At 36.8% G+C, this 21,809-nt stretch overlaps 1 protein-coding gene across 8 annotated transcripts in view; it reads right to left on the bottom strand.

Annotated features, from left to right (window-relative positions):
* The window catches only part of SPAG9 (sperm associated antigen 9), a 156,742-nt gene that overhangs the window by 22,970 nt on the left and 111,963 nt on the right, over nucleotides 1-21,809 (bottom strand). For all 8 annotated transcript variants that reach the window (XM_018064845.1, XM_018064848.1, XM_018064846.1 and 5 more), the window contains 11 exons: nucleotides 20,716-20,837; nucleotides 13,681-13,738; nucleotides 12,930-13,082; nucleotides 12,427-12,478; nucleotides 9,500-9,630; nucleotides 5,852-5,908; nucleotides 4,652-4,825; nucleotides 3,994-4,123; nucleotides 3,236-3,325; nucleotides 2,825-2,992; nucleotides 2,198-2,369 (listed from right to left, as the gene is read on the bottom strand). In XM_018064845.1, coding sequence (XP_017920334.1) covers nucleotides 2,198-2,369; nucleotides 2,825-2,992; nucleotides 3,236-3,325; nucleotides 3,994-4,123; nucleotides 4,652-4,825; nucleotides 5,852-5,908; nucleotides 9,500-9,630; nucleotides 12,427-12,478; nucleotides 12,930-13,082; nucleotides 13,681-13,738; nucleotides 20,716-20,837 — 1,307 coding nt within the window. The remainder of the gene's footprint in view (nucleotides 1-2,197; nucleotides 2,370-2,824; nucleotides 2,993-3,235; nucleotides 3,326-3,993; nucleotides 4,124-4,651; nucleotides 4,826-5,851; nucleotides 5,909-9,499; nucleotides 9,631-12,426; nucleotides 12,479-12,929; nucleotides 13,083-13,680; nucleotides 13,739-20,715; nucleotides 20,838-21,809) is intronic.

The following is a 21,809-nucleotide window of genomic DNA, read 5'->3' as shown; positions in this document are numbered from 1 at the left end:
TTCACTCTGGTCTTTCACCTTCATCAAAAGGCTCTTTAGTTTTCGTTTTCTGCCATTAGGATGGTGTCATCTGCATACCTAAGGTTATCGATATTTCTCCCCACAATTTTGATTCCAGCTTGAGCTTCATCTAGCTGGTATTTCACATGATATACTCTGAACGTAAGTTAAATAAGCAGGGTGACAATATACAGCCTTGACATACTTCTTGCCCATGTTTTAACCAGTCTGTGGTTCCGTGTCTGGTTCTAACTGTTGCTTCTTGACTTGCATACAGGGTTTTTAGGAAGCAGGTAAGGTGGTCTGATATTCCCATCTCTTGAAGGATTTTCCAGTTTGTTGTGATTCACACAGTCAAAGGCTTTAGCATAGTCAATGAAGCAGAAGTAGATGTTTTTCTGGAATTCTCTTGCTTTTTCTATGATCCAATGGATGTTGGCAGTTTGATTTCTGGTTCCTCTGCCTTTTCTAAATGCAGCTTGTACATCTGGAATTTCTCCGTTCACATACTGTTGAAGCATAACTTGAAGGATTTTGAGCATTACTTGGCTAACATGAGATGAGGGTGATTGTATGGTAGTTTGAACATTCTTTGGCATTGCCCTTCTCTGGAATTGGAATGAAAACTGACTTTTTCCAGTCCTGTGGCCACTGCTGAGTTTTCCAGATTTGCTGACGTATTGAGTGCAGTACTTTCACGGCATCACCTTTTAGGATTTGAAATAGCTCAGCTGGAATTCCATCACCTCCTCTAACTTTGTTCAGAGTAATGCTTCTTAAGGCCCACTTGACTTGCATTCCAGGATGTCTGGCTCTAGGTGAGTGATCATACCATCATGGTTATCTGGATCATTAAGACCTTTTTTGTATAGTTCTTCTGTGTATTCCTGCCACCTCTTCCTATCTTCTGCTTCTGTTAGGTCCTTACCATTTTTCTGCCCTTTATTGTGTCCATCTTTGCATGAAATGTTCCCTTGGTATCTCTGATTTTCTTGAAGAGATCTCTAGTCTTTCCCATTCTATTGTTTTCTCCTCTATTTTTTTTGCATTGTTCACTTAAAAGGCTTTCTTATCTCTCCTTGCTATTCTCTGGAACTCTGCAATCAGATGGGTGTATTTCCTTTTCTCCTTTGCCTCTCACATCTCTTCTTTTCTCAGCTATTTGTAAGGCCCCCTCAGACAACCATTTTGCCTTTTTGCATTTCTTTTTCTTGGGGATGGTTTTGGTTTTGATCACTGCCTCCTGTACAATGTTACAAACCTCCATCCATAGTTCTTCTGACACTCTATCAGATCTAATCCCTTGAATCCATTTGTCACCTCCACTGTATAATCATAAGGGATTTGATTTATATCATACCTGAACGGTCTAGTGGTTTGCCCCACTTTCTTTACGTCTAAATTTTGCAATAAGGAGTTCATGATCTAAGCCACTACATAAAGTCTGCCATATTAACCATTTTAAGTGTATAATTCAGAGGCATTAATTATATTCACAATATTATGCAGCCATCACAGGTATCTACATCCAACATTTTTCTGTCACTCCATTTAGAATACCTATACCAAGTAAATAACTCTCTGATTGCCATACCCTTACCCCAGGAATCTCTAATTTAATTCTGTTTATGAATTTGCCAGCTCAGATGAATAGACAGCTCAGATAAGGAGAATCATACAATATTTGTATCTGAGTTGTTTCTAAGGTTAATCTGTGTTATGGAACGTATCAGAGTCTCATCCCTTTATATGGCTGAATAATATTTCAAGCTATACATCAACTTTTTTTTTTTTTTTAGCTGTGCTGGGTGCCATGTGGGATCTTAGTTCCCCAACCAGGGATTGAACCCATACCCCTGCAGTGGAAGCACAAAGTCTTCACCACTGGACTGGCAGGGAATTTCCTTTAATTTTTAAACCAATGTTTTAATATCACATAGTATTTAATATGGAATTCTAAAAGGCCTTTCCATACTAATCCATTTAAATAGCCCCTTGCCCTCTGATTTTCACCCTTCTCAAATTTCCATTGTTTTATTTTTTTCACAGTATCTGAAAATATCCTCCTTTGTCATTTGAACTCAGTTTCTTTTTTGCCTTCACAAACTTGAAGAGATGCATAACTGTCTCTCCAGCAACCAATCAGTTTCTACCAGTGAGGAGCTGTGGATGGTGCGGAGAGAGGAACTACTCTTACCTGGTACGCTTGATATACACAGAACATGAGAGTTACAAACAGTGAAACTGTCTAGGATGTTGCCTGGTTGAACAGCATCAATAATGATGACTTTTGTAGCTGAATGAGTGCTGGTACAGATCCAGACTAGACTGGATAATTCTTCTTGATTCTTTAACTCCTTCTGTTGTTCCTGCATAGGCAAAGCAAAGAAAATGAATGTTTGAAATGAGATGTGTGCATATTTACATGGCTGTGCTATTACACTAAAGGACACTACTATTCCAAGTTCACTTCCAGATTATTTGGAAGGCTGAGAGTATAATCACCTTTCAACAATAATTAGTAGACGAAAAACTAGTAGCTAAAGCAGATCAGTGACAAAAAGTGTTCTCTGTCTTGACTGTGGTAGCTGTTACACAGGTTCACACATTTGTCAAAACTCTTTGAACTGTACTTATTTTGAATGTATACTTTATTGAATATAAAATATACTCTAGTAAAACTGACTTAAGAGTGAGGGCAGGGATGAGGAGTAATCAAGGGCATAGTAACCCCAATTAGCAGCTGGACCTAGAAGTCAGTCTGAGACCAAAGAGCTAAACAAGTAGTCTCAGAAACGGGGGCAAATGCAGTGCAAGCACTCACCTTAAGTTCCTGATCTAACTTGTCCAAGCTATTCTGAGATGCACTTCGCTGTTTACTGCCTTCTGCTTCCAAACCAGCAACATCCTTGTAAAATACACTTGCTCCAACAACAGAACCACCATCTCTGGTCTTCCCACCAGACAAATTGACTCCAACAGCACACCACAGCTTTGTTGGGTTAAAAAAAGAGATGGTATTCAGTCATTTTCTCTCTAAAAATGTTTAGAACTCTTCACATTCCCTTAATAGATGTAATGATTACAAAGAGAGGGCTCTAATATTCAAACTATTTCAGTCTAAAATGACATAATGAGTAACTTTGCCCACAAAAGTAGAATTTAAACTCCTCTTTTAGAAAAAAATCCATCAAGACTTAAAGTAATATTACCTTTAATTTCAAGATTACTTTACCTTCATCGATGTATCTTTTTCATCTAGAGGTCTGAGATAGACAGGCACAGGTAAGTTTTTCATCTTATTCTCCCCTTGTCCGTTGGTTATCTAATAATTGGGAAGGGGAGAGAAGGACACACTGGGTAAATCTCATCAAAAGTGAACTTATAGAACTTACGGGCAAGCACTGCTGCAACATATTTACTCTATGAAGTCAAGTTCAAGTTAACTTTGTCTTTCTTACTTGAAAAATGAGCAGAAAATCAAGTGGTAGTTAGAGAAAATAAGGGAGCTCAGAAAAAATACACGAATTCACAGCCCTGTTAGTACACACATGTGGGTACGACTGTGTGTGTTGTGTATGTGTTTTAGGGGTAGGGAATATGTTCTTAAAAGACGTGAATTGAGTTTTAACAGTTTGAAAGGCTCCATGAGGAAGGCTTCTTTTAATGTTCAAACAATAGATACTATTTTTCTTTTAAATGAAATCTTCAATATTGAAACAGAGTACATTATCTCAAAGTCCCATACTCAACCACCTCCTATATTGACCCTTCTCCCTCTTCACAGAACTTGGACACATTTCTTTTGAACTGTAGGGCTTTAGAAAACAGCCTGAAAACAAAACCACAATCCTTAATGCTTCTCTAAACATGTGCCAAATGCACACTGCTTGAAACCAGCAGGTGTGGGATGTGTGTTTAGAATCTTTCATGCCAGGCCTACTCCTCTCTCTGCATTTCCCACCAGACGCTCTCACCATATGCAAACATTACCTGTTTGTACTTTTGAGGCAGACTCCAGCCAAAAGCCTGCACTCTACCGTCTTCCTTCTGAACATGTGCCTTTACTTGACGATACTGTTCTCTCTTTTGTTCTCTGCGTGAGGCTAAACTAGCTTCAGTTCTAAAAGAAAAAGAAATTTCCTTTTTTAATTAAGTGAATATAACAATAGCTTATCTCCCTTCTTCTGCTAAAATAGAAATAACAAGAAAAAATTACCTTTGTGTCCGTTCACAGATAATATATAATTGAATCCTAACACATCTGAGGTAGGCTATCATGCTCATTTATAGGCATGAGAGGTTAACTTTCCCAGGATGGGAAGCCAACTTCCTCTTACAACAAAAAGTGTTAGTTGCTCAGTCATGTCAGACTCTTTGCAGCCCATGGACTATAGCCCGCCAGGCTACTCTTTCCATGGAATTCCCCAGGCAAGAATACTGGAGTGGGTAGCCATTCCCTTCTCCAGGGTATCTTCCTAACCCAGGGAACAAACTCGGGTCTCTTGCATTGTAGGCAGATTCTTAATCCTCTGAGCCACTAGGGAAGCCCTTTATAGGTCCATCCAAACCCTTACAGCTGATCTGATAAGAGGTAAGAATATTCTAAACTGTTATTTAGAGCATAACCATTAGTCTGGAAAATACTTACTCTTCACTAAGGAAATCAAAGGCTCTGGACTTATCCCCAGGGAGTTGAGATAAGGTGCTGCTTCTTTTCTTGACAGAAGGTGTAACATGAGAGGTTGGTGCATTGTACTTCAGATTAACTGGCGGTTCGGGCTTCTTAGCAGTGTTACTTGAGGAGCTGAAAAGTCGGCTGAAACTAAAAGGAAAGTAAGAGAGAATGTGTGTGTGCGGTGTGTGTATGTGTCACACGCATGCTTAAGAACAATCCACAATCTTCACAAATTCCAGAGTTTATACAAGGCAATGAGTTAGAAACTAGCAAAAAGACTTTTTGTAGTAACACACTGGAGCCTTAGCAATAATTCACAGCCAAACTCAGACATTCAGGAAAGAGAAACCATTGCCTAGAATGGCAAATCCCTGTTCTTTAATTAGTAACTCTCATAATGAAAGGAAGAAGCTCTTGAGTACAGACACCTTCTCATAATGAAGAAATAAGACAGTTCCTTTAGCCAGCCAGTGGTTGTTAAACAGCAAGGTACAGCTGTGTGGTTTGAAGAGAAGCTTAGCAAGCAACTTCTAAAAATGGTAATAATAAAGTACTAGAACACATGTCACCATTTTACCACACATCTTATACATTTCCTTACTAACCTCAATTTAAGTAACTATTTTTTCACATTCACTCAAAAAGAAAAACAAAAACAAAACCTTATTTCTATTAAATAGCAGATTCCTCAAAAAGGGGTAAGTTTTAAGCACAATAAATGCATAGTACTTCTGGCACAAACACAGTTCAAGTCCAAAGCACAAACATACATACACTACTCAAACCCCACAAACACTAAATTTCTGATCTTCACTCTCTAAATTTTCTTACAATCACACAATCAATGAATCAGTAACTTACTTAATGGGGATCTAGGAAATCATCAACTCTAAAAATAATTCCCCATTATTCTATTCAATTGAGCAGACAATGCCACCAAATGCACAACCATCATGATGCAGCTTACGATAATACTAATTTTTTGTCCTCAAGAACAGCCTTACCGAGCTGGCATACTACATACCAAAAAGAAAAAGTACAGTTTAGCTATATACCCTGAATTTAAAAAGGAAAGTAAGAAGAAAGAAATCATTTGTGAAAACAGATTGATTCTAATCTTCTTTGTCTCAAAGTGCTGCTAGCTAACGTCTTCATGTGATTTTAGATACTTACAACTGCCAAATGCTTGACCTTTTCTTCTCCTGCATGGCTGGATTTTCTCTTGACGCACTACATGGAAAGGGAATAGGAAAGAGGAGGGAGAGAGATGAAATGAATATGTCATCAGTGAGATGGTCTAGCTTTCTATCTAAACAACCAGGGACCCAAGAAGCTCATGAAATACATGCAGAATCAACAAGTTTAATAAAAAATTACTTTGATCTATATGTGTCAGTAGTCTGTTAAGGCCAACACAGCTAATAATATTGAAATTCCATCCCTTCCTCAAGAGCTCAGACTATTGATAGAGGAAAAAATTGCTATCTGTGCAGGACAACCAACAAGCCTGAATGTTAATGTTTAAGTTTTTTATTGATGAGATATCCTCCAACTTTCCTTTTTATTAGGTTGGTACAAAAGTAATTACAGGGTTGCATTGCTGAAACTTGCTGTTTGATATTGGAATGCATTCTTAAATAAATGTGGTCACGTTATACATCATTTTAATGTGCATTTCTTGCTTTATGCTTTTTTGTTATTGACTTTTTACTGTTTATATTTATTTTAGACTAGGGAAATGACGTTAGACAAAAAGCAAATTTGAGTGATTTTTTTAATTCGAGTTCAAAATGGGTCGTAAAGCAGCGGAAACAACTCGTAACATCAACAACGTATTTGGCCCAGGAACTGCTTGCTAATGAACACACAGTGCAGTGGTGGTTCAAGTTTTGCAAAGGAGACAAGAGCCTTGAAGATGAGGAGCATAGTGGCTGGCCATCGGAAGCTGACAACGACCAACTGAGAGCAATCACTGAGCTGATTCTCTTGTAAGTACATGAGAAGTTGCCGAAGAACTCAACGTCAACCATTCTACGGTCATTTGGTATTTGACACAAACTGGAAAGGTGAAAAAGCTCGGTAAGTGGGTGTAACATGAGCTGGCCAAAAATCAAAAACATGGTCATTTTGAAGTGTTGTCTTCTCTCATTCTGTGCAACAATGATGAACTATTTCTCGATGGGATTGACATGCAACGAAAAGTAGATTTTATATGACAAGTGGCAACAGACCAGCTCAGTGATTGGACTGAGAAGAAGCTTCAAATCACTTCCCAAAACCAAACTTGCACCAAAAGAAAAAGTCATGGTCACTATTTGGTGGTTTGCTGCCAGTGTGATCCATTATAGCTTTCCGAATCCTGGTGAAACCATTACATCTCAGAAGTATGCTCAGCAAATCAATGAGACGCACGGAATACTGCAACACCTACAGCCAGTACTGGTCAACAGAAAGGGCCCAATTCTTCTCCATGACAACACCTGAGGCATGTCACACAACCAATGCCTCAAAAGTTGAACAAACTGAAGTTTAGTATCATCCACCATATTCACCTGACCTCTGGCAACCCGACTACCACTTCACGCATCTTGACAACTTTTTGCAGGAAAAGTGCTCCCACAACCAGCAGGATGCAGAAAATGCTTTCCAAGAGTTCACTGAATCCCGAAGTACAGATTTTTACACTACAGGAATAAACAAACTTATTTTTCATTGGCAAAAATGTGTTGACTGTAATGGTTCCTATTTTGATTAATAAAGATGTGTTTGAGCTTAGTTATAATGATTTAAAAGTCACAGTCTGAAACTGTAATTACATTTGCATCAACCTAGTATTAAAATATTGCATTGTAAACCTCTGTCTCTACATAAAGATATTGTTTGTCTTATATTTCCAGTTCTCAAAAACTAGTTTGTAACTTTATGGTTCTAATGGGTCATTTTTCACAGGACTAACTTTTTCATCGCTGAAAAGCTGACCAGGAAAGAAAATAAAATGGATTGATTAGGTAATTAGGCAAAAATTTTTTTTAAAAAAAGGGCACTGCAAACTGATTTAGTATGGCTGTAAGGATTTTGCCATCACTGTCACAGCTCCCTTTCCTGGGGTTTTTTTTTTTTTTTGACTAATTTTAAAACATCTTTTAATTCAATGAAGAAAGTTGACTACCATTTGGCTGTGAAAATTAAAAACAGTAATAAAAAGTGGAGCCTGACTATATGTCTCACTTAACTATTTACTTATTATTTATTCAAAATCTCTTTATTCAAAGCAGGTGTTTAAGAACATATCTGTTAGTATATTGGTTTCTGCGTCCAATAAATAAAGATTAAGATACTAATCAGGCTTCCCTAGTGGCTCAGTGGTAAAGAATCCACTTGCCAATGCAGGAGATGTGGGTTCAATCCCTGGGTTCGGGAAGATCCCCTTGAAAGGAAATGGCAAACCACTCCAGTGTTCTTGCCTGGGAAATGCCATGGACAGAGGAGCCTGGTGGGCTACAGCCCACTGGACTGCAAAAGAGTCAGGTATGACTTAGTGACAAAAACAACAAGACACTACTTATCTTCTTCCTTCTTAGCAGTTATAAGCAATTACAACTTTTGAAACCTGTAAATGTGCTACATAAAATGTTTCATTCATTACTATTAAGTAAAGGATATAATCATAAGGAAGTAAAAGTGGTGGTTAGAAAATACTTTCATAAAGTTTATGAACAATGTGTCAGTGTGTACTGTTACTTGGTAAATCTGATGTGGCCATCCAAACTGAAAAACATGGGCAAATCAGAAGGCAATTAGATTACAAACTTTTCATGAACGCTTTAAAATTGAAGTAACAAACACTGTTACTGAGGATATGACCATTAGAGGGCAGCATTAATAAGATCCACTGACAAAGGTGCTTTTATACAAGACTGGTCAGAAAGGAGAAAGAAAATCAGGACTATTTTACAGGAAAACACTGAGTAAGAATGATTTTGTTTCTTATGTTGAAAATGAAAATTTTACCTCTTCCTGACATTATTGCAAAAGTAGTGTCAGTTTCTATATTCTTTTAAAAAATGACTGATGAAAGAAATGTTCACATATTGAGGTATGGAGAAGTATTCTGGCTTATACATCGTTCAATGGAAATGTTATGCTAACTTAAATGCCTATTTGTGGACTATCAAACAGACATTATACATACGCTTTAATTATTAAAGAAAAGGGTGCACTGACCAGAAGTAAAGAATGTCTATGTTAAAAAAAATAAAAGATGAAATGCCTCCCTTCCTGGGACACCAATGCTGCTACTCAGTCTTTTGATGATAAGACTCCCTTTCCAGGTGGCAAGGCCATACTGCCTCACTGTGTACACGCTGATCTGGTGTTTTAGAAGCCCTGAAGGAATGTTTCCCTGACTTGGTTGATTTTGCTTGTTCTGACAAGATATAAAACCGAGCTGAACACCACACATCTGTCAGTTATCAGAGAGGCTTTCTCCCAGGTTACAGTCCTCCATTTGGCACCAAAAAAACTCTTCCATTTCAATTATAGATCACTTATTGATTATTTTCGTCAACAGACTACTCAACTGCCTTTGAGAGGTTGTGGGAATATCCTCCAAGAGGCTCTACTGGCCCAAAAGGCACCCACTTCCATCACATTCCATTTCTAATTGCCAGTGTTTCTCTAGACCTTTTCTAGTAAACAGAGCAAGGGCTTGGATCTGCAAGGGAAGACTCTAGTTGTGAACAAAGAAATGAATATTAGTAAACAATCAGAAACCTAGTAAACAATAAGTAGAAAAACACCAGTGGTACTTCTCATACAAACCGAATCATCTCTGTCCATCGAACAGCTTCCTGAAGCTCCATCAATCTCTCTTTATATTGGTTTCTCTCCATTAGAACTCGGGCCATTTCTACTCTAGTAAACCGCTTCCTCTGGGCTGTGGGAATATCACTCTATAACGAAAAGAAGACTGCAGATCACTCTGGGAGCCTGAATCTGTTTTGGTCCTATAGCTCAGACTTAGGTAAAATTTTTAATTTAACTTCTTAATTTTAATATATTAACTTACAGAAAACTGGTCTTACAAAAATAAAATCAATAAAGAGAAACAATTACTTATGACTGAAAAGTAGATGATAAAATTTCTAAACAAATACAAGTATTTGAATATATTATAAAGGAAATAAATACAAAGAATAGTGCAGATTTTGAAGGAAACTAAAAAAAGCTGTTATCTCTATAGATTTAATATGCTCACCTGGAAGTACTGTTATCACAACAGTATCTTAAATTCATGTTCTATATAACAAATGCTAGTTATTCAGAAATTAGTTATAAGTAAGTTCCAAAATGGGGAAACAGTGGAAACAGTGTCAGACTTTATTTTGGGGGGCTCCAAAATCACCGCAGATGGTGACTGCAGGCATGAAATTAAAAGACGCTTACTCCTTGGAAGAAAAGTTATGATCAACCTAGACAGCATATTCAAAAGCAGAGACATTACTTTGCTGACTAAGGTCCGTCTAGTCAAGGCTATGGTTTTTCCTGTGGTCATGTATGGATGTGAGAGTTGGCCTGTGAAGAAGGCTGAGCACCAAAGAATTGATGCTTTTGAATTGTGGTGTTGGAGAAGACTCTTGAGAGTCCCTTGGACTGCAAGGAGATCCAACCAGTCCATTCTGAAGGAGGTCAGCCGTGGGATTTCTTTGGAAGGAATGATGCTAAAGCAGTGAACATGAATGAATTATATACCACTATACAACTAGGGTAAATATAAAAAAACATAATACTGAAAAAAGAAGCAAGTTTCCAAGACTAAATACATATAAAACACAAAAACAATGAAAATTAAACCATAGCTTATAAAGATACATATGTGTGTGATATGATAAAATTATTTTTCTTTCAAGTTAATAGAATGATAAGTATAGGACAGTAGTATCATCCAGAGGGAAAAGCATAGCATAGCTTCAATGTTTGATAACGTCTTAGTTCTTAAACAGTAGGTTCATAATGTTAATTTATTATAATGTTATTACTCACAACCTACATATACAGCATATATTTTAAATGTATCAAATATCATATAAAAGCACAAATAAGAGATTGAAGGGCAGCAAATAATCATTCTGATCAGGACATTCATATATCTCAAGTCTGATACTTAAGCAGCAAACACCTATTATAGGGAGTCCATTCTAAAGGAGATCAGCCCTGGGTGTTCTTTGGAAGGAATGATGCTGAAGCTGAAACTCCAGTACTTTGGCCACCTCATGCGAAGAGCTGACTCATTGGAAAAGACTCTGATGCTGGGAGGGATTGGGGGCAGGAGGAGAAGGGGACGACAGAGGATGAGATGGCTGCATGGCATCACTGACTCGATGGACGTGAGTTTGAGTGAACTCCAGGAGATGGTGATGGACAGGGAGGCCTGGTGTGCTGTGATTCATGGGGTCGCAAAGAGTCGGACACGACTGAGCAACTGAACTGAACTGAACCCAGTTAACAACAGAATAACTAGTATGCTAACACTGGCAAGAAGTTCATATTTATTCTCTTATATTTATATGTTGAAAACAATATGGGCTAATTGCTTATAAAGTTGATAGACATCTTTTTATGTTTAATACCATTAAATTTTTTATTACTAAAGCTTTTGTATATTTCTAAGTTAAAACTGGAAACAAAACAAACAACAAACAAAAAAAACTCCAAAATTCTCCAGCTAGCTCTTGAGCTTGAACATGCAAAAACAAGTGAGAGTACAAAGCCACAGAGGAAAACTGAGAACATGCAAAGAGCTAGAAAGCTTACCATCTGGATAGCACACAGGAGCATGATCTATCCTATTCATGATCATAAACGTGATTTTGACTTTTTGACACCACCCTTATGGCAGAAAATGAAGCAGACTAAAGAGCCTCTTGATGAAAGTGAAAGAGGCGAATGACAAAGTTGGCTTAAAACTCAACATTTAGAAAAACTAAGATCATGGTACCTGGTCCCATCACTTCATGGAAAATAGATGGGGAAATAATGGAAACAGAGACAGCCTTTATTTTGGGGGGGCTCCAAAATCACTGCAGATGGTGACTACAGCCATGAAATTAAAAGACAGTCGCTCCTTTGAAGAAAAGTTATGACCAATCTAGACAGCATATTAAAAAGCAGAGACATTATTTTGCCAACAAAGGTCTAGTCAAAGCTATGGTTTTTCCAGTAGTCATGTATGGATGTTGAGAGTTGGACTATAAAGAAAGCTTAGCGCCAAAGAATTGATGGCTTTGAACTATGGTGTTGGAGAAGACTCTTGAGAGTCCCTTGGACTGCAAGGAGATCCAACCAGTCCATCTTAAAGGAAATCAGTCCTGAATAGTCATTGGAAGGACTGATGCTCAAGCTGAAAATCCAATACTTTGGCCACCTGATGTGAAGAACTGACTCACTGGTAGAGACCCTGATGCTGGGAAAGACTGAAGGCAGGAGGAGAAGGGGACGACAGAGGATGAGATGTTGGATGGCACTACCGACTCAACAGACATGAGTTTGAGTAAACTCTGGGAGTTGGTGATGGACAGGCAGGCCTGGCGCGCTGCAGTCCATGGGGTAGCAAAGAGTTGGACACAACTGAGTGACTGAACTGAACTTTCATCTTTAAAGTGATATATCCAAAGCTTAATTAACAAGATTTCCCCAAAATACCAGAATGTGGCAAGGTAAGAAAAACAAGTTCAAAATTATAAACCTACATCATCATCATCTTTTGCTTTTTGCTTTGCATCTTCAACTTCTGCACGAGCTCTAGTGGGGGGAGGGAAAAACAAAACATGTTATTCAAGTTGACTTCAACTTTTTAAAGAATAGAGAATAGGTCAAAAATTTTAACTACCATTAAATTATTATTTTTCTTTTTCCAGAGTATTTAGCTGCTTTCATTTAAGGGAACATTATTATAGCACTGTTGTCAGAAAACCAAGTATTCAAGAAAAATAATGAATGTTTACAGTTTCCTGACTAGCAATATCTGAACAGTCTAACTTCTTTCACGATCATGACATACACAAAAAATTACAATAGTCAATAAATGGGAGGGTCTGTTCAAAGTAGACACAATCAGCCAGGCACTTAACCCTATCCCAGGCAGTTCTGTGCCCTTTGTGACTTGAGAGGACTAAAGGTAGCAGTCTTGTTATAATCCTGGTGGTGCACTGGCAATGCTTATTTGGTTTAGAACAACATGGTAAAAACTTACTTCCTAAGCTCTTCCTCCAATTCTTTGTTCTTTTCCTCCAGCTTCAGCTTGGCTTGTTTCACAGCCTCCAGCTCCCCCTGCAGCACATCTTTCTCACAGGTAAGTTCATCTACTTTTGCTATCAAGTCATTCTTCACTACATTCAAGGCATTTCTAAGAAACACATATTTTAAAAACACCATTACAAATAAATATTCTATCTTTAAGCTTATTTCTCTTGTAGACTAAAGTACCTACAATCAAAAAGCTAAATAATAATTGAATGCTTCAAAGATACTCTATCTGATGTTATCTGTAGGTTTTAAAAAAAAAAGCCCACAAAGTAATGGCCTGTTTTTACTTTTCCCACTTACCAAAGAATAAATAGATAAGGCAAGGCAGATCACCAAATTATTAAAAGTCAGAATTAAGATTCAATTTATAGCATCCATAAGGGTATTATTCTTAATAACTTCTGAAACGATACTATACAGGACACATTCAGAAGATTAAGAGAAAAGCATGGATACTTGTAGGGTAAAAGGAGATCAGAATCTGTTTATGGGGGAAAAAAAAAACAAAACCCAGAGCAATGAAACCTATCTATTAGTGAAATTAGGTCCCATTAACTATCTGCTTGTGTCCAGGGAAGGGGAGGAGATAGGGTAGTAAGTCTGCATTTGTACTGTGTTAAATTAAAGACGTGACATTGATATGGATGAGAAGAAAATTCAGTATCTCTTGTTCCCTGTTAAATTCTGTATATACTTACTTGGTTTCCAACAGTTGTGTATTTTCCAATATAAGATTTTCAACTTCACGACCCATTCCTATCAAAGAAAAAAGATAAAAACTTTGAAAATAAAATTATTAAAGCTATATATGTAGACTTAAAATAAGCCATAGTCATAAATTTTAACATTTTATCTGTCCCTCAATAATCTTTTGTCTGTAATTTCATTTTTATATGTTTACTTGCATACATTATAAAATTATAAATAATTATCTACCACAGAACAAAGCTAAAGGTTTCTTAAGTCTGTATTTTGCTTCTCCTAGATAATATTCCAAAACAGTGAAGACTTTTCTGCCAAATATTTTTAAAAGTAACAGTATTTAGTGGGGAAAAAAGAATAGCATTAATATGGATGAAAAATCATTTCTAAATCACACTTGATATTGTATGTAGGCTTTTGCCTAAAAATTAGGTCTTATTAATACAGAACAGGCAGAAACAAGAAACAGAACCCCAACACAGATGAAACCTTACCAAAGAAATTATGGTCTTAAAGCCCATGCATTCCATGTAAAGCAAAAACAAAGAACAAGAGATGTTTCATGTGAGAAACAGCATGAAAATAGATACTAAATCCAACAAGTTTTATGCATGACATGAAAGACATCTGAAAGCACAATGTTATGATTTAATGCATAATGATGTGATAAAGATAGAAATTAAGATGATTTCCTGCATTCATAAGGATGCTCTGATATGTTATTAATTCTTTCATAAAATAAACTTAAATATAATTAGAATGAAAATTCCAGATCAATAATATAAAGGTTTCTTCAAAGCGCCCTCTTTGAAACAATGTTTACTTGTCAATTTATAGAACCTTGCTTAATAACTTAATGAATACTGTAAGGCGGGTGGTAGAATATTCAATGCAAGATCCAACGTAGTGATCTTCAGGGAGAAGAAAGCTATTCAGTTTGTGACTTGTAAGAAACTGAAGAAATTAAACAACACACTAGGGAACATACCTCAAAAAGTTACAAAAACAAAGCAAAACAAAACACCAACCATTCCATGTTTCATAAGCTAATATTGGAAAACTACATACAGTGGAAGAAATAATATTCATAACCCACCTAAAAAAGGAAATATTTCTAAAGAAAACAACAAAAAATTAAAAGAGCTAACATGTCTCTTTATTTTTAAAAAGAGGTAATATTTCATGTAACTAAAGGATAATTTAAAACTCAACCAACTTGGGAATGCTAGAAGTTCTCTGCTCACTTATGGACTCCTATATTGTCTGTATTATAACTATCTCAGATATTCTCAAAGAACAAAGTACTTCCACCATGAAGAATAAATACCAGAAACAGTAGCTTATTTAATCATCTACATATTATCCAAAAGCTGAAACTAAACACAAACTAAAATAGTTTCCAAATTCCAATTTAAAAATGAATTTGACAAGATATGTTGAAATATTTGCTTTAAACACTAACGTTAATAAAGCTATAGAGTCAAAAGAAATAGGGTTGAGGTTGGGTGAAAAAGTTTTTATAATGACTGTCTGCTAAATTCTCAAGCACATAGGGAGATAAGCATAAAAGCTGAAAAATATATGTGGGGAAAATACAGTTGAGCAGAAAAAAAATGAGAAAGCATTAATGAGAAAAGCAGCCAAGACCACCTAGCTTAAAAAGCTGTAACATTAAAGTATTTAAAAGCATACACACCAGAATATTCCCCTGGGGAAGCAGCCCAAGCAAAAAAATGAATGAGAATCTCAATTAGATTGTTTTCAGAAAGCAAGATCCATATTTATCTCAAAATGAGAGAAAGGAGCCAATAAAATTGAAAAGATGTAGAGAAACCAAACAAAGTATAAATATCATAAACAGGAATATTTTTGAAATATGTGTTCTATGGAAATCATCTTATAGTTTCTAGAGTTTACACATTTTCAGTGAACAGTTTTTCTAAAATCTAGCATATAAATTTAACACATAACCAATACCACTGTCCAAAATTTTCACTTTGAAATGTATTGATAAAAATGATGACTATAAGAAAAATGTAACTTGAAGTGGCCATACTTCTATAAATGTCTTCAACTAAGCATAAACTTAGGTGTAACATGTTTGGAAAACTTACCCTATTAAGACAAGCAAAAAACTGCCTGACAGTTTTAAAAATAAAACACATCTCATTTCGATTTTAGCACTGATTTGCAAGTTAGGTTTATAGATGGGATTCCAGATTATCTGTTGCTTCCTTGAGGAAGTATGCACAATTTTATCTATTTCTGTATGTGCATTTTTCCAAAAGTACACTCCTCTCTTACAAATTCTCCTGTAAAGGAGTTTTAATTTCAAAAGTTAAAGAAGTATAGATTTAGAGGTGAAACAAAAGTGTTAGAACTATTTAACAGTCCACTCACTCAGTTGCTGTGCCATGGGCCAAAGACTCAACAGTGAGCAAAAGATATAATTGTCTAGGCCATACTGAGCTTATAGTCTAGTCAGGGAGGCAGGCACATTGAAAAACTACAATAAAGTATTATGAAGAGTTGCATAATAAATGTAGTGCTATGGGAATGCTTCCAGACAACTGAGCTTTAACTAGGAGATTAAGGCAGAGTTCATAGAGGAGGGTATGACAGTTAGTTAGAGGCAAGAAGGGGATATAGAAACAGATACATAGACTTTTTTTTTTTTTAAGGAAGGAGGCAAAAAATCCTCATGACTGGTTTGGAGGGAAGTGAGAAAGATTTAGGATGGAGAACTGAGTTGCTGGTGAGGTCATTCATTGAGTTAATACATGTTGATATAAGAACAGCCTTGGGGGACACATAAAGAAAGATGTTGATAAACTGAGTTTTAACTACAAAGCTCTACAAATCATCTTAGAAGTGGTCTAGAGTGCTGTTTGGAAGTAATAGTCTGGTGCTATAGAAAAAAATCCTAGATGGAGAGAAAAAGTTTGGAGCAATGAGCCATGAAAACCCAGAAAAAACAAGAGCAAATAAGACATTCCAAACATGGAAGCAAGCCTGGACTAGGAACATCCGAAAGCTGGAAAGAGAAAGGATCCTGCATGATGAAAAGACATCATCAGAGGCAGGAAAGAATACAGAGAACTCCGATAGGACAGAACCTAAAGCAAAGACTGTTTAAAGACAAATGCCATTTGAGAAGTCATGTGAAGTAACTGAGAAGGAACTGCTGGAGACAGCAAACAAGGCTATTTCTGGGAAGGTTAGTGTGGGGCAGAATGACAGACTGCAGTCACACGAGGTGCAAGTGAGGCTAGGGAAGTTCTGCCTGTTAAAAGTAGACATACTTTCAAGAAGTCTCTTTTGTTCACTGGTATATCAATTCAGAATAGTGCCGGACACATAATAGACACCTGCCTCACTGATATTGATGCAAAAAACCATGGCTGGAAATGGGAGGAGAGTCATCTGGTGGAAAGGTACTAAAGATGTGGAGTCAGAAGAGGGCAGTAGTTTTATTTTAAAATGGCAAAGACTGGAACATGTTTAAATGATAACAGGAAGAAGTTAGTTAAAATAGTGAAACTGAAAAAATAAAATTTAATCAACAGTAAGAAAATTAAAGAAAATCTCAAGAACAGGATGAATGAATGCATGATTCACAAGTTCCAGAATGTGGCCATGGGGGGAGTGACAAACGTGAACGGAGGGAACAGTCACTGGAAATAGAGTCAAAGAAGGGGATATCCATCAATGCATGATTCACAAGTTCCAGACTGTGGCCATGGGGGGAAGCGACAAAGTGAACGGAGAAAACAGTCACTGGAAATAGAGTCAAAGAAGGGGATATCCATAAAGATAAAGGACAAACTGGGGGGGATTATCTTTTTTAAACTATTAAAATTTGAAAAAAGTAATCTAAAACTGAGTACACGCATAATGATTACAAAGACCAGGGAAGAGTTTTACAATAACACAGTAATTGTAAAACGAATAATGAGTTACAGAAATGGACTGATTTATCAACTGAAGACAATTTGAGGAACTCTGGGAAACAATTTTACCAGTTTAACCATGTTCCAGCTAGTGAGTGTTACAATGCAACTACTATTGCTGAATAAGACAGAAGAGAAGCCAAGGAACAACTACGTGCGTTGGAGGTTTCATTTAATATTTTTGGCCAAAAGTATTCATATAGGCTTAAATCACTTAAGGTAATATATGAAAACTTCAAATCTGGAACATTTTCCAGGTAAATATATAAGTTCTACAAAAGGGAAAAGAGAGTAGTTTACAGTTTATTTCTTTTTTTCAAAGTGGAAAGGAAATCAGGATTTTGTTTTAAGCTATTTATTATGCTTAATTTTCTGACTTAAAGAATGGAAGCTTTTGGAAAACTATTTGATTTAAAAGATGACAATTATTTCTAAGCATTATGTGGCTTCTTACATCTTTACAAGAAAGTAAGTTTAGGGCCACCAACCTCAATAATGATATTATTCAATACTGGATTATAAGGAAGCAGAGGGTAAAAAGTACGTTTAAAAAGTACTTCACTCTGGTAAATTACAAAGGGGAAGCATGAAGGAATTTTTTGAGAGGTGATATATTGTTAATTCTGGTGGTGGCTATACAATTCTATGCATTAGTCAAAACAAAAAAATTGTGCTTTACTATATATAAATTTGAGAATGTGTTTAAACATTAAAAATTATTTTTTCTAACATTTTTTGCATCTGTTCCTCATTGGCAGAAAATCAGTTTCTTATATCAAATCTTAGAAGGAACTTTCCATGTACAATTTAATGTTAACAAAGTTAGAGCATACATTTAAATGTAAAAATGGACTGCTTCTTAAGAATCCTTAAGATATCCTTGAAAAATGCAAATTCATTCAAAGCTTCCAATGTTTTACTTAGTGGTGGGAGTCTATACCTAACTAAGTTTATTAATGTACTTTCCATCTCTCTTACTTTAAATAAGCCTATGGGCTCTGTGTAGACAGAAACTGTGTTTCCTTCAAAAAATACTTATTGAGGACATAACTGGTAATCAATACATTTGACATAAATGAATGCAAGCAACACTTCTCTATATCCACAAGATTGACAAACAGCACCTTTTAAGAACAGTGTAACCTATACCGAATTACTAAGGGATACAAAAAATGTTTGGAGACCAGAATCCATTCCAAAGGCACAGATTTTTAATACTATAATGTATTCAATTTCTATAAGGTCTTAAGTTATAAACAAAGGCACATCAAAGCTAATTGACAGGGGTCAGATTCATATAGACTTTATTTTTTTTTTTTAAACTCACGGTGCAACCTGCAAGATCTTAGTTTACTGACTAGGGACCGAACCTATGTCCCCTGCAGTGGAAGTACAGAGTCTTAGCCACTGGACCCTCAGGGAAATCTCATTCATGTTCAAAGAAACTTTAAAGATCACTTAGAGCAGGTGAAAACTTTTTGTGTAAAGGCCCAGATGGTGAATATTTTAGGCTTTGTAAACCACATAATCCCTGTTAGAGACAACTTAACTCTGCTATTGTGGGGCAAAAGCAACTACTGTGTGTGGGTGTCTGTGTGTTTGTGGGTGTCGTGTGTGTGTTTGTTCCATCCTGACCAACTCTTTGAGACCTTATGGACTATAGCCCACCAGGCTGCTCTATCCATGGGATTTTCCAGGCAAGAATACTAGAGTGGGCTGCCATTTCCTCCTCCAGAGGATCCTACTGAACCAGGGACTGAACCCGCATCTCTTGCATCTCCTGCATTGCCAGGCAGATTCTTTACCACTGTGCCACCTGGGAAGCCCCAAAATCAAAGATAAAACATTAAAAAAAAAAAAGTGTGGCTGTGCCCCAATAAAACTTTGTACACAAAAATAATCCAGGAGTCACAGCCTATCCAACCCCTGAATTAGAGCACAAGTCTTTCTATACACAAAGAACCTAATGCCCAGAGAGGTTAAGATATTTGGCAAAAGGGTCATTCACTCCCTGGGGGCTCAGCGGTAAAGAATCTGCTTGCCAATGCAGGAGACCAGGGTTCAATCCATGTGTTAGGAAGATTCCCTGGAAAAGGAAATGGCAATCCACTCCAATATTCTTGCCTGGGAAATCCCATGGACAGAGGAGCCTGGCAGGCTATAGTCCATGGGGTCACAAAGAGTCAGACAAGACTTAGCGGCTGAACAACAACAAAGCAGATCAATAGTAGAAGAGCCAAAAACAGTATCCTTTTCAAACCAGATAATCTTCAACAACACAAACTCTAACATATTTCTCAAGAAGCTAAAACAGAATACTCTGTGAAATCTCAGAAAAGTCAACTGAATTTAATGAACACTATTTAAGCCAGGAAGTAACTATCCATCAATCCATAAAATCTATACATCTACATATAACCACATGTATACATATATCACTGTGTTTCTTATATGTAATACTGTTCTCAGAACATAGCAGGAAGGAGGTCAATAAATTGTGTATGTGAATTCAAAATACAAACTAAAAAGCAATTCAATTCTAAATGCATCCATATGCGAAGACATTTTCATTTAAAACTTTCATGACTTCAAAGAATATGTTCCTATTAATTACTTAAAAGCACAATAACTCTGCCCCACTGGACAGTTAGGGACTTTTTAAGTTTATTTTTGGTTGTGCTGGGTCCTTGATGTGCAGGCTTTTCTCTAGTTGCGGCCGAGCAAGGGCTATCCTCTAGTTGTGCACAAGCTTCTCACTGTGGTGGCTTCTCTTGTCGTGGAGGACGGGCTCTAAGGCACACGGGTTTCAGTAGTTGTGGTATGGGGGCTCAGGAGTTGCGGCTCCCAGGCTCTAGAACAGGCTCAGTAGCTGTGGTGCACAGGCTTAGTTGCTTTGTGGCACGTGGGCTCTCCCCAGATCAGGGATCAGACCAGGGTTCTCTTGCATTGGCAAGTGGATTCTTTACCACTGAGCCACCAGGGAAGCCCCAGTTAGGGACATTTTTAAGAAATGTTCCATTATATCATTTAAAAAATCTATTTTTAAAACAGTATGATACTATTTCAGATAAACTATCATACCTAGTAAATCTGCTCCTTCATCCACATCTCCAATTAGACCTGAACCAGCTGAAGACAGTTCTTCAAAGAGAGATTCTGTATTGCGATCAAAAGCTTTGTTCTCTATGCCTTTGGTGGGAGTGCTAGGCAACAAAAACAAAACCAAATCAACAGATATGTCAAAGATGTTTTTAACAGTGCAAAATGATACAAAAGGCTAAGTGACATTAGAATTTTTAACCTGTAATATTTAATATAAAATATAATTTAAAAGAATTTCTCACAGGTTTCCTAAGATATTTTCATTATATTGCACAGAGAGAACTAGTGAAGAAAATACAGAATGTTTTTGTGGTCAGATCCTAGCAGACACAAACAAAAACAGCAGCTAAGAGAGAGCACTATTCTGCATTGTTCGGGCGGTGGTCTAAGTCCTTTCATAGATTACCTTGTTAAAACTACATCTACTCTACAAAAGAGCTGCTGCTCTTATCCCAGCTTTACAGAAGAGGAAACTAAAGAGGTTATGGAATTCGCCAAAATCATCCAGCAAATGAGTCGGAGGCAGAACTCAAACCTAGGCAGCCAGGCTTCAGAATCCATGATCTTTACCATATCCATGTTATCTGGGTATAAACTGGAACGGCCATTTTATTTCTCTTTTAAGGGCAACTTGGCAAGATCTACTAAAATTTAAAATGCAAATACCCAGTGACCAAGGACTTGATGTCTAAAATACTCCTACAGGGAACTCCCTGGTGGTCCACTGGTTAGGACTTGGCACTTTAACTGTGATGGCCCAGGTTACGGAATTAAGATCCTGCAAGCAGTGTGGTATGGGCAAAAAAAAAAAAAATTTAATAAAAAATTCTACGAAAGCTCTGTCACAAGAAGGCAATTATGTATGTAAAAGGATGGTCAGAGCAGCAAAAGTTGAAACAACCCAGGTGATCATTAAAAGGGCACAGATGAAATAAGTTATGTGTACATCTAAAAGCTTAAATTTTTAAATTTAAAAACATTAAACTAGAGCTTGAAAAATGTAAGAAACCCATTATATAGAGGTGCTTTTTAAAAAGCAAGTTGCAATACAGTGCATGTAAGCCCTTTCTGAA

Source organism: Capra hircus, chromosome 19 (genome assembly GCF_001704415.2).
Source record: "Capra hircus breed San Clemente chromosome 19, ASM170441v1, whole genome shotgun sequence".
Lineage (NCBI taxonomy): Eukaryota > Metazoa > Chordata > Mammalia > Artiodactyla > Bovidae > Capra > Capra hircus.
This window is presented reverse-complemented; position numbering and strand designations above follow the sequence as displayed.